Consider the following 19,107-nt stretch of genomic DNA (forward strand, 5'->3'; position numbering starts at 1 on the left):
CCGGGAAATAGCTTCTGAGAATAAGAATGGACTAAAAGTCAAAAGAGTAGGGTAACTATATTACGAAACGTAAGATCTTAGAGTGGTTCTTGGGTCACCTGTATCACAATCAGCTTGGGAACCTGTGAACACTGGAGAGTCTCTAGGGATGGGGCTAGAGCCTTCATTTAACAAGCCTCCCAGGTGATCCTAATGCACATAAAAGGCCAGAAATTGCCTGTATAAAGGAATGTTTAATGCTAGTTTTCAATGGAAAAATGCTGAGTTCTTTTAAACTTTTTTCATCCATTCCTTCAATAGACATGTACCAGCATTTGTTACAGACAAGGCACCATAGCAGGTGCTGCAAAACCCCAGGACAATTCAGGTGGAAAAGAAAAGCACTCTGTATGGTTTAGGAGCCAATGCTCATTTTCTTTCCCACACTGCTTCAGAGCCATGTCCATTTCCTGCTTTATTTCTTTGAGCTACAGCCCCAGCCCTGCTTGATATTGCTCAAAAGCACTGCAGGAGTGGGTATCAGACAGCAGTACAGAAAACTGGCATGAGGAAAGACAGTGTTGCAGCAAGGGCAACGTCCCACTGCTGGCTTTCCTTGCTCTGAGATGATATCAAGGCAATAAACACAGCAGGAAGGAAATTCGTCCGGAAAAAATTCTGAACTGGCTTGGCCTGTTAATCTGGGACTCTGACATAAACCTTGGGTATACCTACAGGTTACAGATGACGTTCTGGGAAAAAAAAAAAAACACTACAGAAATAAATCACTAGATTACTCAGTTCAGAAGATTATGGGGCAATGTGCTATATATCTTCCGTTACACTTCTGATCTACTCCTCACCCTTCTGAACCTTAATTTGTGCTAGGAGAAATCCCATTGCCTTCTGGCTTTCTGTTGGTTTACCTCAGGTAGACAGATGAGAGAGAGAAAAGGAAGCCTGCACGTAAGACAGTTAATAAGCCCTGGAGAATGCCAAAAAGCAGGGTCTAAGAAGAATCCTTCGGTGGGTGGAAAGCGAACAGAAGAAGAAAAAAATGGATAGGAAAAGAAATTCTCAAAGTTGGCCTGGAATTGGATTGGCATTTAAAGAAACAAGAACTTGATAATAAAATTAAGACTGATAATCAGATTCAGAATTTTCTGGCCAGGATATTTCCCATGCATGTAAGTGGATCCTCAAGAAACCACATACAGTGAAACACCTTTCAAACATCAGTGTGAGCTATGTGAACAGTTTGTGTGGTTTTATCATCTGATGTTAGTTACTACTCTCTTAACACTTTCCATACATTTTACATTTAAAATAGTTAGTCCCCCTCAAAAAGCATAGCACACAAGATTCCCTGTGTCTTTCCAGGTATTGTGCTTTGTCTAAATTCAACTGATCCCATAAATCCCAAGACCTTTGTAGTTTTCCAAAGCTCTCGGGGTTCCAAAAACAGAACCTGGCAAAAATGCTTGTGTCCTTGAACTTTCCTCTTAACCAAGGTGATCCCTGACTGGAAAAAAAAAAAAAAAAGCACTATCTTTGATCTGAGGGAACATCAAGAGATTTTTCCACTGAGAGTCTATTAATTCCACATTGTACCTTTTGTGTGTGCATGTATGTAAACAAAAACATATAATTAATCAAAATCAGAAGTTTTAGTGAGTACAAAAGCTGCTCAAGAATTACGTGTGTCCCAAAAGCTAAATGTTTGAACATAAGTTTTCATCTCATCAGTTTGCCTTGTGCATTGGATATTCAGGTCTGACCTACGATGGTGAGGGTTCCCAAGAGTCTTAGCCTTCTGCCATGCTATGAAAACCAGGTTCATGCTATGAGTTTAACCTGGTCATAGAATTTCCAGGTACCCAGAGCTAGCCCAAAGGGCCTGTGAGGATACGTAACTCACTGTTTTTATCAGAAATCTGAAAAAAGGAGCTTTGAAATAACAGTTCTGAAACAGAAAAGAAAGCAAATTTCTGCTGCAGTTACTCTAATCAGTGTACAAAAAGAGGGCTTTTATCCTTCCTAATAAATCAGTTGAATAATTTTGATTTCCTCACCTTTTGATTTCTTCTGTGGGCCAAGAAAATATTCAAAATGGATCCCTCCCAATCCCTCAAAAAATTCCAAACAATGCTATGACTGTTAATACTAGGCTATCCATTTTCACATAATTAACAACTGTCACTTAAGGTCACAAGTGATTCCAGACCGACACAGATAAGCCTAGCATGTTAGTAGGCACTGCTGCAGCATTGTGAATTAAATTAGACCTGAATTAAAGTTGTTTCTACAACAAACTACTTTATTCCTCAAATCCTACCCTTCTGGTAATATAAATTTATGGGATTAGAGCCAGCAAAATAATAGAATTTTCAGATCTTGTCTACTGCAGCTCTAACATACCCTGCTTGCTTCTCTATTTCATTTCTATTAACAATCACACACAGAGTTCAATTTTAGCTACAGAATAACCTCTGGACCATTTAAGAGGACAATTGCATCAAACAGTAATAAAGGCATCATCTGAATGGTCAGTACCAGTTTTTCTGCACAAATTCTCTGCTTAGAGGACTCCCTAAACCATTTATCTTGCCTGCCTTGGGCACCTTGGTGAACCACGGCACCAGATAGAATCTTCCTTCCTGGAATCTTCCCGCCTTGGAATCTTCCAGGCAGTATTCAGCTCTGTATCTACATACATTTTGTCTCCATGAATAACTGGGTTATGAGCAACCATTCACACAAATCTCAACTTTGAATGCTTCGCTTGAAATACCTATTTTAAAATTTATTGTATTAGCAAATATATTATCTTTCCCTCTCTCATTTATAATTTTTTTTAAAGATAAGAAATTAGTTTATCTGTCATTAAAATAGCCTTAAAATGATTTCAAAGTTGCCAAAAAACAGCCATCAACCATCTTAAAAGTCAATAGAAGATACACAGGAGAAATTTTTAATATTAGATTTCTAAATCATCAAATCAATTTTATTTTAATATAACTCCAATTTTAATTTAATTATTTCTGTATACAGTTACATAAACATAATAAAATGCCAACAGTGATTTTGGGTGGGGGAATTACCAGTGATTTTTATTTAGTATTTTTTAATGCTTTTCTGAATTTTCCTAATTTCCTACAATAAGCAGATAAGCATTTTCACTTTAAAATCTGAAAAGGCATCATTAAAAAATATCTTCATGCTTTTTGTATTAAATTGAGCTTAACTGTAGAAATAGGCAAGCAAACCAACATACCTTTTGATTAAATGGGCTCGGCTATTCACGTAGTTGGAGTCAAAGGAATAATTTTCAGTCTGAAATAGGGAAAGAAAAGATTAAAAATGTTATGGAGGTGATTCATGAAGAGAGTCAAACTGTCCTACTTAGGAGGAATTTTTGTACTGAGCAAGAGGCAATGAATGAACCAGAAACTAAGGCCGTGGTAGGGCAACACCCTGACAAATACCTGCCACCTCCTTGGGGCCCCGGGACAGAGGAAGATGAGCTTGACACAAACATCCCCTAGAATACGCCTGACTACTCACCATGCAACCACTTAGGGAAGATACAGCATGACCCAGACTCTTTACAGAAACTAATTGCTTCCCATTCCCCAGTGGACACAAATCTGTGCCCATCAAATTGACTGGAAGTTCAAAGGTGTTTTCATTAGTAGTAGGTAATTAACACATTAAAATATTTATTCCACAGATATAGAAATGCAGGCAAGGTAATCCTCCACTGTGGATTTAAACTCTGCACTTCCCTTTGTTTTAAGACATTTTGCTCAGCACTGGTTATATAGGGAGGCCTTCATTTTATCACAGATATAAAGGCAAACAAGTATTACACCTAAAACGGGGAGAAAAGCAGTCCACAGTGGATGCCAAAGCCTTTCATATGAAACATGAAGTTTGAAAGTAAACCCTTGTCTCAGCTCCTATCATTAAAACACCACTGTCTAATGTGGTTACAGTAGACTGCCTGAGCAACAGCTTTACAAAAGCAAATGCAGAATACCTGCCAGATAAGAGAGTTGGGAAAACAGCTGATAAGCATCCAGAGGTTGGGGGCGGATTGCAGGGGGGTCAGCCTTAGGAGGGGGAAACACAGGGAAAAGTCAACACTGAAGTAACTGGAGGTCCTCAAAAAGGGGATCTTATGTCCAAAACTAAAGTACACTCTCGTTAATCACTGTATAAACTGAAAAGTACCCATCTCCTTTGCCCTCCTGCTGGTCTACCGGAAATTCTCACCATTCTCACCATTCCTTAGGGCCTTCAGAAATCACTTCAACTGAAAGTGCCTGTGGAAGGAAACACAATAGCTGTGGAGCTAACAACAGCAGGTTCCTTTCAGATGACTACATGTCACACCTGAACTATGCTAGGCTCTCAGATGCAGCTTTAGGTTTCAGGGAGCTCAGACTCCTTGAAAACGGGAAGACAGGACAGGTGATAGCAGTTCTAACACATGAGTACCAAATGCCAACAGTCTGGATAGGGACCCTAAGTATCTAGAGTAGGTGGGGATAGGGGTGGCGAGTAGGTGAGAGAAAGAATGTAAGGAGAAGAAAACTAAACCGCCATCACTCTCCTGTACTTGCTGGTGCATGCCCATGTTCTCCCCACGCCCCTTATTTGAAAATGAGCTGTGTAATTATATCTGGGCTTCCCAGGTGGCACTTAGGGGTAAAGAACTTGCCTGCCAATGTAGGAAACAGAAGAGACACAGGTTCAATCCCTGGGTTGGGAAGATTCTCCCAGAGGAGGGCATGGCAACCCACTCCAGTATTCTTGCATGGAGAATCCCATGGACAGAGGAGCCTGGCAGGCTACAGTCCATGGGATTGAAAAAGAGTCGGACAGGACTGAAGTGACTGAGCATGCACGCATGCAAGCACATTGGCTTTTTCTAAAGGATAAAATCCCCTTGAATGAAAATCATAAGTAAGTTTCGGTGTTGTTGGAAGGAATGGATTGGGAGAATTAAAATCAAAAGGGTTAGTTCGTTTCTAATTGGCTCATAAGAAAATGGAGGCTGAAATTGTTGCAAATATAACTACAAGAGGAGGAAGCAAACTTGAAGCTGCATTGGGAATACAGTGCTGGAAGAGGTTATCCATCAGTGCGTCAACCAACAAGCACTTCTTAAATTAATTTCTACACCAATATAAAAGGCAAAAATAGTGTTGGGTAAATGTGTTCTTCTATGACATTCAGTACAATATATAATTTAATAAGTGGAAGTCTGCTAACTGCTTCCCAGGTAGTGCTGGTGGTAAAGAATCCGACTGCCAATGCAGGTAGACGTAAGAGATGCAGGTTTGATCCCTGGGTTGGGAAGATCCCCTGAAGGCGGGCATGGCACCCCACTCCAGTATTCTTGCCTGGAGAATCCCATGGACAGAGGAGCCTGGTGGGCTACAGTCCATAGGGTTGCAAAGAGTTGGACACGACTAAAGCGACTTAGTACACGAAACATGCTAACTGCCCCCCCACTCACCCACACAAAAGGATTCTGCCCAAATAAAACAGGGAAATGATTAAGCACTGAGTTTAATTATTAGTTTGTGCAACCTAGGGCAAATTACTTAATTTCTATGTGTCTCACTTTCCTCCTCCATAAAATAGGCATGCATTCATGTGTGCTAATTTGCTTCAGTCATGTCCAACTCTTTGCGACCCTATGGACGGTAGCCTGCCAGGCTCCTCTGTTCAGGGGATTCTCCAGGCAAGCATACTGGAGTGGGCTGCCATGCCCTCCCCCAGGGGCTCTTCCCGACCCAGAGATGGAACGCATGTCTCATGTCTCCTGCATCAACAGGCGGGCTCTTTACCACTAGCGCCACCTGAGGAGCCCTAAAAGAGGCATAACAGAAAACAAATCCTAAGGGGAATTTCAAGTGCCTTTGTCATCACTCATGGTAGGAATGGTGGAAATCCTTATCCTCTCCTTTCTACAGAACATGGATTCCCAAGTAGGATCTGCGATTTGCCCCATTTGGGCAATAAAAGAGTACCATGCAGCACACATTCCATCACAGCTTCCAAACTTCCTAAATCATTTTTTCAAGGAAGTTAACAGAGACACAGATGTAAAAGAAAGGAGGATACTAGCTTTGCACAGAAGCATGAGCAACATTCCAAGATATTGTCACATTAAGTCAGTTTTCAGGTAGAATATTTTATACTGCTTTGCATATATGGATTTCCAATCTGTGTGCACTGTGCTTCAAATTTGGAGCCCTGTGGAGATATGACAGAACTCTGGGCAAATAAACTAAATCATACAAATTTATCCCTCGTGACTGTACTACTTCTTGGTCCTAATGGAGTACTACATCTCATCTTGAGGATTCCCACTCACATGCACTGAGTTATAGGACAACACAGGTCTAGAAGACGTACTTATGGAAACTTAGCAATTCTCTTTCCCTTGCTGTGGTATACAGATGGGTTAACCTGGACAGATATGCCAGGCATGATCTGCCACTGTAGGGTAGGAAAGTATCACTGAAGCTTATCACCTTGCAATCTTTCTCTTTTTACTCTAAAAGGGTAAACCCCCCACCCCTACCACACATTTTCATCTGTCCTGACCTTCAAATGTAAATATTCTATTCCCCAAACCAGCACAAACCATAATAGACAGATGGCCCATGCTACATCCTCATGCAATTAGAAGCACTAGTCATGAGGCAGGTTCCTAGAACCGATTTTCCCACAGCAGATGGAGCTATGCTGAGTCATCCATTGCCTTTTGCCTCTGTAATCAGTCTCAGGTCTCTTTGTGAGGCAGCTTGGTGAGACTATGGAAACAACCTATGCAAAAGAATTATTCTATTAATAATTGGAGAGGATATACTATTCTGGCCTCATTAGGACTACAGTCCAAACAACTGAGCCAACTGGCATAGACGGCCTATGATGAGTCAGGGTAAACTAACAGCAAATATCCTTGCTTGTACTGATTCAAAGTGTGTGTTCAAATCCGAATGCACTGAAAGAGTACATTTTTTTTCACACTTCAGGTAGAGCAAAGAATGAGACTCAGACCACCCCGAAGAAGGAAATAATTTTTCTTAATGAATAGTTTGCAAGTCTTAAGCCAATGGTTCTCAGCCCTAACTGTACATTAGAGTCAACTAGGGAAATTTTTTTTTTTTAATACTGTTGAGAAGATCCCACTCCAAGAGATTCTGAGGTGATTGCTCTGGAGTGGGGCCCAGGCATTAGTACTTTTTTAAGAGCTTCCTAGGTAATTCTAACAGACATCCAGAGTGGAGAACTGTCTTGGGCGAAAGACCAGACACTGGCTTTGACCCGATGTGCTGTGTTTTCTAAGGCAAGCCTAGAAGATGGCATCTCTTTTGCCAGATTATCTACCAAGGTCATCTCAACAAAGACTAAAAAATGACAAAAGAAATACACACTTTAGGAAATAATAAAAGAGCTTTTCTTTTTTGCATGAATGTATTGGCTCCCGGTTAGCCTTATTTAATCAAAATTTGCTTGACATTATTCCAATCCCCTCTCAAAGTATTCTAAATGGGAAATAACATGAAACATTTGAGAGGGGAAATTTTATCTAAATGTCACATTAATTTCACTAGGAAATGTCCCCATCTCCAATGAGACAGCCAAGTTAACACAGGAACACAGCAAAGAGATAAGAACATTTGTTTCTGAAAAATCTAAATTTTGACATCAAAAAAATGGGTCTAGAGCAAACTTTTATTATATAGTATTTTTATGATAATAATTATATTCCCAGTCTCAACAGTAAATGTCACTTTCCTATCACTTAACATATTCCTCCAAAACCCTTTCTCTAATTAGAATTCTTTATCCTAGGATTCAATGAGAACAGACTTCTCACTTTGTTTAGTAGTGAAGTCGCTCAGTCGTTGTCTGACTCTCTGCGACCCCGTGGACTGCAGTCTACCAGGCTCCTCTATCCATGGGATTTTCCAAGCAATAGTCCTGGAGTGGGTTGCCATTTCCTTCTCCAGGGGATCTTCCCAACCCAGGGCTCGAACCCAGGTCTCCCGCATTGTAGACAGACGCTTTACCATCTGAGCCACCAGGGAAGCCACTTTGTTTAGGTTTAATCAAATCTGAATTTTCTGAAAACATAAAGAATAAATACTTGTGGATAGTAGAGTTTTTTGGATAGCTTAAAGCCTTCTTCTCTAAGGACTAAAACTTTGGTTTAAAATCCTACCCATTAGGCCTTTTTTTTTTAATTGGAGGATAATTGCGTTATAATATTGTGCTGGTTTCTGGCATACCTCAACATGAATCCGCCACAGGTATACATATGTCCCCTGTCTCTTGAACCTCCCTCCCACCTCCCACCATATCCCACCCCCCAGGTTGTCACAGAGCACTAGATTAAGCTCCCTGTGCCACAGGGCAAATTCCCGCTGTCTGTTTTACATATGGTAATGTATAGGCTTCCTCACTACTCTCTCAATTCATCCCACCCTCTCCTTCCCCAACTGTGTCCACAAGTCTGTTCTCTATGTCTGCATCTCTACTGCTGCCCTGCAAATGGGTTCATCAGTACCATCTGTCTAGATTCCATACACATGCATTAATATACAATATTTGTCTTTCTCTGACTTACTTCACTCTGTACAATAGGCTCTGCTGCTGCTGCTGCTAAGTCGCTTCAGTCATGTCCAACTCTGTGCGACCCCATAGATGGCAGCCCACCAGGCTCCCCTGTCCCTGGGATTCTCCAGGCAAGAATACTGGAGTGGGTTGCAATTTCCTTCTCCAGTGCATGAAAGTGAAAAGTGAAGGTGAAGTCGCTCAGTCGTGCCTGACTCTTAGCGATCCCATGGACTGCAGCCCACCAGGCTCCTCCGTCCATGGGATTTTCCAGGCAAGAGTACTGGAGTGGGGTGCCATTGCCTTCTCTGACAATAGGCTCTAGGTTCATCTATCTCATTAGGGCTGACTCAAATGTGTTCTTTTTAACAGCTGAATAATATTCCATCATATATATGTACCACAATTTCTGTATCAATTCATCTGTCAATGGACATCTAGGCTGCTTCCATGTTCTAGCTATTTAAAAAATGTTGCAACAAATTGCCTTGTTTTTGAACATTATTGCAGTTTCTTAATGGTTCCTCTGAAGCACCTTTCTAAACATGAATCACTGTACCATGCAGGTTTGCCTGTACAATCACTGACTCCAAAACACTGTGTTTTTTGAATTCTTACCCTTAATTTTTAACATATGTCTCCCACAAACTTGCCATAAAACACTCAATATTGTTACTTCTCAGTGCTATTAGTACACCAAAAGCAGCTCCTCTTCAAGTTTTATACTTTTCTCCTGTGTTCTTGGAAACCACATATTTAGAATATATAGAATATATTCTATAGAATATATTTAGAATATATAGCTAGAATAGTCTAGAAAATGAGACTTAAGTTCTGGATAGAGAGATGAGATGTTTTTCTAAGAGGGAAATGGCGTGATCTTTACTGCAAGGATTTTTCTATAATGTTTTGGGTTTTGTGGTTGTTTAGTTTTTTTTTTACCTACACAGGAGCCTTCTTTGCTAACTACTTTCAATTCTCATCTTCTTTCTGGATGTGGGAAATTTCTAGAGAGACTTTGGGGTGGGTGGTATGTTATTATGTTAATGAGTCTGGCATATCACAAGTCAAATACTTCCACTTTGTCAGGCCCCCAAGGTACCAGAATGCCCTACTTTAATTGTCATTTTGCATTACTTTCACAGTTCAGTGAGTTGTGCCCTAGTCTCTGGAAGAGTGACTGTGACTCTCAGTCACCAGTCTTTATCACCAATATAGACTTCAACCCTAAGGAGAAAGAAGCCCAATAAATGCATATATCCAGGACTAGAATCTTTGCCCAGAGGCACAAATCCCCAGGTCACATTATAAAGTTAAAAAAGGTTACAGATGCTGAGATGAAAACCTTAAGGTTTTCATTTGAAAATGAACAGCCATTTTAAATTATACTTTAAAAGTCCCATCAAACTGAAAAACATTATAGCTGCAATCTGCTAACTAATTTCTTTTTAATTTTTCACTCAGTCATTTTATCAATACAAACAGGAAAACTAGAATCCCAAATCAGACGCACAGCAAAATGATTTTTAAATGCTGGTTCTTTTTTTAACTGCTGATGTCTAATAATGATAATTGTACCTATTGATCATATGATAAGACTCATAACCTTTTTTTGAAAGTAACTGCTCTTTTAGATGTTCAAATGACATCTTTTCACAAAGGCATTTTCTTTAAGGAAACAAATTGACAAATGGCCTTTCCCTCCTTACTATCTTCAGCACATAAAAATGAAAATGTAAATTCCATATAAAAATAAAGCTAACATGCCTGCAGCTAGAATGTATATTCAAAGACTCATTCATCCAGACAGCAGAAGCTGAATGAGAAATTAGTGAAGACAGAATAAAAGGCACCATCCGCAGAGCTGCCATCACTAGAATTACCCTGAACTGGTAAACAAGCTAAGTAAATTTCCACTAGCCATGCCTATGTACACATTAGCACTAATTCTCATGTACACACACACACACAGTCTGACTACAGTAAGCAATGTGATGTAGGGGAGGGGGTGAACTGAATTCTCTCCACATGTCTGTCACTGACTCATTGGTGGCCTTGAATAAAGCACTTGATCCCTTTCGAAGGGTTAATTGATCTATCCAGGAAATAAAGAGAACAACCGAAATGATGCCAATGTTCCCTTCAAGCCCCGGCTCTTGTTCAGTCATTCGTTTTTTCATTCATTCCTACATTCAACAAACATGCACCAAACTCTGAGAATGAAAACAAAACAAACAAACAAAAAAAGATATAGGCTAGACCAGCAAGGAGATAACAAACTTGATAGACTCTGTGCTAGGGATGGTCATACTTGTGCACAGGCTATGGAGTGCACCTTTGAGAACTGTACCATAACTCAATGTAACTAAAGTCTGTCGCTAAGTGGTGTCCAACTCTTTTGTGACCCCATAGCCTGCAGGCCACAAGGTCCATAGGATTTCCCAGGCAAGAATACTGGATTGGGTTGCCATTTCCTTCTCCACTATGGAATTAATTAGCACCCTAATGGCTTGATGATAGTAGGTGACACACACAGGAGAATTTGGCCTTTATATTTGCTACACATACAAACCCACGTCACAAATACAGGGAACCTCCGTCTCCTATCAAATGAGTTATAAAACTTATAAAATTCTTACAAATAGCATGCCCCTTTGGCTCCACTTCCACAGCCTTCATCAACTGTGCCACTACCTCTTCATCTCCATCTGCCTTTTGCCCATTCTGCAAAATGCTATGTGAATAACCATTTCCCTTCTCCAGGGGATCTTCCCAACCCAGGAATCAAACCCAGGTCTCCTGCATTGCATGAACATTCTTTACTAACTGAGCTAACTTGAAATTAAATCTTTAGCTGAGCAGTCCTCCAATACCAAGTCCTCTACTTCCCTCATATCTCAACCCTCATTTCTAATATGCCTACATCTCTGATCATCCCACACAGCTTAACATGTTCTCAGCACTTAGTGTACAGACTGTGTGATGTACTGATGCTTTTCCTCAGGTTCTATGGTTATTTCATGTGTAGTATGTCAGTATATCCTCCAACTAGACTGGAAGCTTTCTTTTGAAGTCTCAGTGCCACAATGCTGGACACTTAGCAAGTGCTCATGTAATGAATCCATCAATGAAAGACCAGAGAAGGGGTGGAAGAGGTTAAGAATAAAGCTTCTTATTACTGTTAAAGCAGATGACCAAATCTGTAAGGCCAAGGTGGTCTGTTTCTCCAGAAAGCATCCCTTCTGCCCACTGTCTTCTGTAGTTACAGTTTGTTCTCTGTCCTTACTCCCAACAATGACCTTATAAATACACAGTAGTCTAGATATAACTGCCAAGGATAAGATGCCACGGTTAGGTGATTCCTGCCCATCATCCATCAATCCTGCCATATCTCTGGGAACGGCCGTAATGACACATGATAGTGTTTCCAAAACAGGGTAGATAAAATTTCTGTGCAAAGATAAAGCTTTGCCTTATCTGTAGAACTCTGAGCCACAGACTGACAGTGTGACAGCTACTTTTCATCATGTGAAAGAAGACTCTAGGATTCCAATGGCTTGCAGACAGGGCTATCAGTAGGAAACATAGGCCATTTAGTTAACATCCAAGTCAAGTTGAAGAGTTCCCCTCTTGGTGGCCTTTTATCATCACTGTTAAAATTTCACTGGCACCATCGATGTAGACAGACTACCCAGAGGTGACAAAGGCAGCTTAGAGAAAGCCCTTTTCTCTACTCATCTTTTATTGGGTCAAAGTTGTGACTTTTGAAGAGCAACCCGGTACATATTTTACTACAAAGGCCTCCTTGAGAAACCTAGGAACTTTCTGTAGGAATCCATGCAATTCAGACGCAAAGAGCCTACTGAATGACCAGACTAAACACCATCCCATCATATAGATAAGAACAGTTTTCTGTTCTTCTCTGGGACCCTTTTCTAAGTCCTTTGTGGGGTACAGTGCACTTGAAAATAATATCTGCTTATAAAAAGCTCTGAGGAACCAGTTAATGCTTATTCTACACAGGAATGCAAAAACAACAAGACTTTGGTGTGGATACAAGTAGTATAAGACTAAATAAAATGACTAACCCAATCACATGAGTCATACCATCTCATCCCACACAAACAAAATTCAACCTGAGAAGTAAATAGCTATCAACCACATTCGCCAGTGGAACAAAACCTGGAGGGTAATCATCATCCCCAAATATGTAGCTGCTGCTGCTGCTGCTAAGTCACTGCAGTCGTGTCTGACTCTGGGCCATTGCTTTGGAAGGTCTTATATTGGTTTCTTATTGTCAGTTGGATCAACTTTATCAAATCATAACTTCTGAAATTGAAGCTACCCCATAAGTCATCACTACTCATCTTATGTCACCTTGTAAAGATGGCTGTCAGTATCTCTAAAGGACAATTGAAATGGTCACCAAGGTTGCAGGGAAGAAAGTAGCTCATTCCTGGAGCCATCTCCGTCTGGAGAACTACCTGCAGTAGTGTGTGCCAAATTTTTCTTTTGTCTCTCTGCTACGCTATACTCTCCTGACCCATTCACAAAAAATAGCCAAGAAAATCATTCAGACAAAAATAGGTATAAAGCAAGCTAATCACTTCTCTGATGTTACCATCTTGTGTTTGCTTTTCCATCTCGGTAGTCGGTCATGCCAAGAACAGTGTTCCTGGGTTTTTTTCTTGTTGTTCTTGTTTTTGTGACTTGTTCTAGCTAAGTCTAGAGAAGGCAATGGCACCCCACTCCAGTACTCTTGCCTGGAAAATCCCATGGATGGAGGAGCCTGGTAGGCTGCAGTCCATGGGACTGCGAAGAGTTGGACACAACTGAAGTGACTTAGCAGCAGCAGCAGCAGCTAGCTGAGTCAGTATTTAACGTGGCTGTAGCATTTAACCTGTGTGTTTGTTTTCTTGGCTGTTTAAGTCAGGGAGTAACAGTTGGCACCTGCTGTAAAATGCTTTAATATTTGGTGATGAAAGGCACTCTGAGCCTACAAAATAGCTTTAATGTGTGGTAGTTACATATTTTGGAGAAGGCAATGGCACCCCACTCCAGTACTCTTGCCTGGAAAATTCCATGGACAGTAAAGACTGGCAGGCTACAGTCCATGCAGTTGCGAAGAGTCAGAGATGACTGAGCAACTGAGCATGCACAGCTTAGAGAAGGTTCAGCACTCTGGTCCATTTCTGCTGAATTCTATTTCATTGGCCTCAATTGTCTACTACTTAGCAGCTACGGAGTCCTGACTGCCTACAGAGTGCAATTTCTATTGAGCAAGCCTTGTCAGCTGAAAAACTTTCAAAATATTTAGAGGGAAAGCTGCGGGTGACTCTGTGCCTGTGGGCCCAAACAACACCCCCAAATCCAGTTCCAGACCCAATCTCATTATTTATATTATACATCACTTAAAGCCCAGTTGCCTCCACAAGCTTAGAGTGAAGGAGAAACAGCCTTTGGCATATCATTCTAAATTCATTTCCCTTGTACCGGCTTGTTGCTCAAGCCTGTAATATGTGATCATGCTGACAAAAACAACCAAGTTCTACAACATCTTGAAAATAGTGAATGTGTTAGCTTCTGATATTGATATTTTCTAATTAGATAAAACACAATAGATCATTTTCTTGTTTGTGGTCAATGAAATTTTCCATAGTTCTCTTTTGGTGTAGTTATTCTGATGACCGTGGCAAACACAGTTTACTGGGAGGCATATAGGCAAGAATGTGCATACACGGCATCCGTTTATATTTACTGTCACCAAAATGAAAACAGATTATTTCTGATCTTTTAAAGTACTAATTTCAAATTTAACGAGGCACAATAAACATTTCTCAAAATCAGACTCCATGGTTGCTTACCATTGGCAACCCTCTAATTATGACCAGAGTTTAAATAGAGGGCGTTCAGTTCTGTTGAAATTATTAGGCACTGAAGGAAATCCATGGTAGCCTCCAGTTTCTAGTAACTTACACAAGCACTGCAGAAAATCTGTGTTGGAAGCAAGACAGAACTTACACTTCAGCATCACTTCATGACACATAAATGAGAAGCAATAGAAAGAGGATTTGGAGGAGGAAACGGCAACCCACTCCAGTATTCTTGCCTGGAGAATCCTGTGAAGAGAGGAGCCTGGTGGGCTGCTGTCCATGGGGTCGCACAGAGTTGGACACGGCTGAAGCAACTTAGCATCCATGCATGCAATGGAAAATGAAATGGCAACCCACTCCAGTGTTCTTGCCTGGAGAATCCCAGGGACGGAGGAGCCTGGTGGGCTGCCGTCTATAAGGTCGTGCAGGGTCGGACACGACTGAAGTGACTTAGCAGCAGCAACAACAGCCAAAGAGGATTGATTCAAGGAAGTAATGGAAATATTTACTCGTTCTTTCAAAACCCCTACCTATCCAACCAGATCCTAACAGATCTTCTCATTTTATGCTGGGAAGGGGCTGGTAAGGGCAGGCTGGAATTTGACCTGATTTTGTAAACAGATCCGACATAAGAGTGCCAGCAACCATGCACAGTAAAGCCATAACTACACCTTGAAAAGTGGCTAATATTATCAGCAGCTTGAAATTATCAGAGTATTAGAAATCTGTAATGCAGTTGCACAGTGTAACAACAGAACAGCAATTACTAATATGCCTTTCATTTATATGAATCTTTCACCAAAAAGAATTTCAGAATGTTTAAAAAGGGTTTCAGCAGAGAGCGAAAATGTACTCAACCTTAGAGCAACCATAAGACAGAGGAATATTCTTAGATGGCAAAAAAGACAGCCAAGGTGGAAACTGGGCCTGAAGGTGGTTACATTTTCTACAGAGCTTATGGTACAGAACTGAAGAATTTTGCTTTTCATCCAGTCAGCGAGACTTCCAGGAGGTGCTTGATGAGTACAATGGAGCAGGTGTCTCCTGTCAATATCACCCTGAAACAATTAGCTTTTGGAAATGTGTCCATTTCCAAATACAGAAAACTTTACCCCATTTTTCTTTCTTTCCCCTCTTAACCAACATTAACTACTTAATCCCACTGCTACTATCATAAGCTAAATAAATATTATTAACCGCATTAACAGCAGGACAAAACAGGTTAAAAGACTTGCCCTCTGCTAGAGAGGAGCGGTGTCACATCCAAAACTAGAATTCAAGATTTCTCATTGCAAGTCCCACACTCACAGGTCACACCTCATTAGGATTCTAGGAAAGGCAATGAAATAGAAGTAATTAGGACCGGATGACTGGGTGTACTATTTGGGAGAAAAAATAAATACCCTAGCCTGCTTAAACATGACAGGTTCAAGGGTGGTGAACACAACTAGAGCAATTTCCTCTTGCAGGAAGATTAAGGAATAATTAGGGGGAACACCTCACCCTCCCTCTCCCATCAGACTCCCAGCAGCAAAACCCAGGAATAATTCCAAACTTAACTGTCAAAAAAAAAAAAAAGAAAGTCAGAAACATAACACTGTACTGTGCCTGGCAGTCCTACTCATCAACCTGTTCAACTAACTTCTACATTCCTTTCCCCATACAGTTTTTAGCATTCTCCCTCCCCAGCTTTCTTCTGAGTTTTTATCCATTCACTTTTCTGTATACACACACCCTTCTCTCAAACAAACTAGCACCCTCACTCCTCATCCTAATACTTGTGTCTACTTGATAACAATGAGAGATTTTGTTTGAGATTCAACCTGTACAAACAGGTGTGGGCAGTCATATCTCCATTCATACACACAGATACACACATATTATATATAATTTTTATGAGGGAAAAGTGTTTGTGTTTTTGCATCTCCATATTAGAAAATGCTTGTTTCTGGCAGATGCAGATTCAGCTAGGGCCATAAGTCATCCTAATGATTGTTTCTTCAGGTTGTCTTCAGCTTAGAAAAGATCACAGACTATTCAAAGAAAAGCCCTAGAAACCTTAAATACAGCCTTCAATGTAAATATAAAGTTCCTACTGGCTGTGTGATCTTGTAGAAATCACTGAACCTCTCCGACCAGCAATTTCCTAATCTATAAAATGGAAATAGCACCTGTCCTTACTATCTTATAGAGTTGCTATTAAGATGAAATAAAATAATAAACGTGCAAATGCTTTCTAAAAGTGAACTGCCAGACAAAGGACAAGTCATCTGATTATCAGGTTATAAACTTGATTTCTCTTGAATATTCATTTCTATTTCCAACAAAATTTCCAATGTATATTTTTTTTCATGTGTAGTTTTTTTTTTCCCCCTGAGGTTTCTTACATGATATTTTATCTCATTCTCCCCTTATCTGTACTATCAGAAAAATAAATAATGCAGTGAACATTCTTGCTTTGTGCATGCTCAGTCACTACAGTCTTGTCTGACTCTTTGCAACCCTATGGACTATAGCCCGCCAGGCTCCTCTGTCCATGGAATTCTCCAGGCAGGAATACTGGAGTGAGTTGCCATGCCCTCCTCCAGAGGATCTTCCTGACCTAGGGATCGAACACCCATGTCTCTTACATCTCTTGCATTTGCTGGCAGGTTCTTTATCACTAGTGCCACTGGGAAGCCATATATATATAGACTCAACTTCTCTAATTGCTGATTAAGCACCTTAACTGGAGTGCCTGTGTACCTCTGTGTGTGTGTGTGTGTGTGTGTGTGTGTAGACAGAGAGAGAGAGAATATTTAGATTAAAGAGAGTTGAAGTAACCTCACACCATCTGAAATTATGTAAAAGGCAAGATTTGAGACACTTTAAAAGCCTTTATAAACTAGTTTTTCTTTGCCCCATTTGCTTTCTCTGTTATGATTGAACTGTCACAGAATCTCTTTTAAAAAAAAGAAAGAAAGAAAACTTCATCTCAGGGTTAAGTAAAGCACATTAGCATGCATAATTCAGAACCTTCAGCTGGAAATGAGCCATTTCCAGTGTAGTGCGTGGATAGAAAAACATGGTTAAAGGGCTATAGCAGCTTGACCAGGGCCTTCTAAGATCCAAAGCAATGAGAGAGTTCAACTCAAAAATACCCTGAGCCTGATTGTGGGCTCATTTTACCATTCCTTAGAGTTGTGCTGCCCAATGGCATAGATATTATAAACAATAACACAGACATAGGTAGGCAATTATTTAAATTTAGCAAAAACTGAGTTAAATTTTTAGTTCCTCAATCACAATAGCCATCTTTCAAGTGCTCAGGAGGCAAATGTTGCTAGTGGCTAGTATATCAGACAGCACAGACATAGAATATTTCCATCATCCCATAAAATTCTATTGGACAGGGTTGCCTTAGGAAGACTGTTGACCAGTGACTCAGGACTCCCCAGTCTTGAAATGTGATGCCCTTGGTGACCTAAGGAAATACAAAGAGTAGACCTACCTCTATTATATCATTTAACACCTTGTATTACCTATGTGTCAGCCACATGCAGCTGGAAACTTAAGGGCGTCAGTGGCTGTCACCATTTCTGGCACAGAGCAGGTACTCATGCACTGCTTGTTAGTTAGCATTAGCTAATGCTAGCTGATGGTAGACCCATCCATCAGATAGGAAGAGCTCGTTTGCCTCTTTCATAGATGAAATGAAAGGATTTTTGCAAAGCTCTTTTAAGAAAGGCTACTGTGCTTCCTCTACTTGTATTTGTTTCAACATTTCTCAAGAATTTAGATTGCAGGGAAAACTGGCTTAAGTAAAAACTAGCCTTCTGTCTCCCCAACCCTGTAAACATATCTCTTTCATTCATCCAAAGAATCATTTGAGAACCTAAAATATTAGAATGCCATGTTTACTAATATGCCAGTATACACGCACATCATATTGAACATGATATCATCTACACCTTTTAAAAGGGTTTTTAACCAGAATTGAAAGGACACGTGTACCCCAATGTTCATCACAGCACTGTTTATAATAGCCAGGACATGGAAGCAACCTAGATGTCCATCAGCAGACGAATGGATAAGAAAGCTGTGGTACATATACACAATGGAGTATTATTCAGTCATTAAAAAGAATACATTTGAATCAGTTCTAACGAGGTGGATGAAACTGGAGCCTATTATACAGAGTGAAGTAAGCCAGAAAGAAAAAAACACCAATATAGTATACTAATGCATATATATGGAATTTAGAAAGATGGTAATGATAACCCTGTATGCAAGACAGCAAAAGAAACACAGATGTATAGAACAGTCTTTTGGATTCTGAGGGAGAGGGTGGGATGATTTGGGAGTGTGCCATTGAAACATGTATAATATCATATATGAAACAAATTGCCAGTCCAGGTTTGGTGCAGGATACAGGATGCTTGGGGCTGGTGCCCTGGGATGGCCCAGAGGGATGGTATGGGGAGGGAGGAGGGAGGGGAGTTCAGGATGGGGAACACGTGTATACCTGTGGAGGATTCATGTTGATGTATGGCAAAACCAATATAATACTGTAAAGTAATTAGCCTCCAATTAAAATTAAAAAATTTATATTTAAAAAAATAAAGAAATAAAAAATAAA

General features: G+C 40.4%; 1 protein-coding gene across 2 annotated transcripts in view; it reads right to left on the bottom strand.

Annotated features, from left to right (window-relative positions):
* The window catches only part of PCDH19 (protocadherin 19), a 130,192-nt gene that overhangs the window by 64,827 nt on the left and 46,258 nt on the right, over positions 1–19,107 (bottom strand). For both annotated transcript variants that reach the window (XM_040266285.1, XM_040266286.1), the window contains one exon: positions 3,254–3,312. In XM_040266285.1, the coding sequence (XP_040122219.1) occupies positions 3,254–3,312 (59 nt within the window). The remainder of the gene's footprint in view (positions 1–3,253; positions 3,313–19,107) is intronic.

The sequence above is a fragment of the Oryx dammah genome, unplaced genomic scaffold (assembly GCF_014754425.2).
Source record: "Oryx dammah isolate SB20612 unplaced genomic scaffold, SCBI_Odam_1.1 HiC_scaffold_23, whole genome shotgun sequence".
NCBI classification, from domain to species: domain Eukaryota; kingdom Metazoa; phylum Chordata; class Mammalia; order Artiodactyla; family Bovidae; genus Oryx; species Oryx dammah.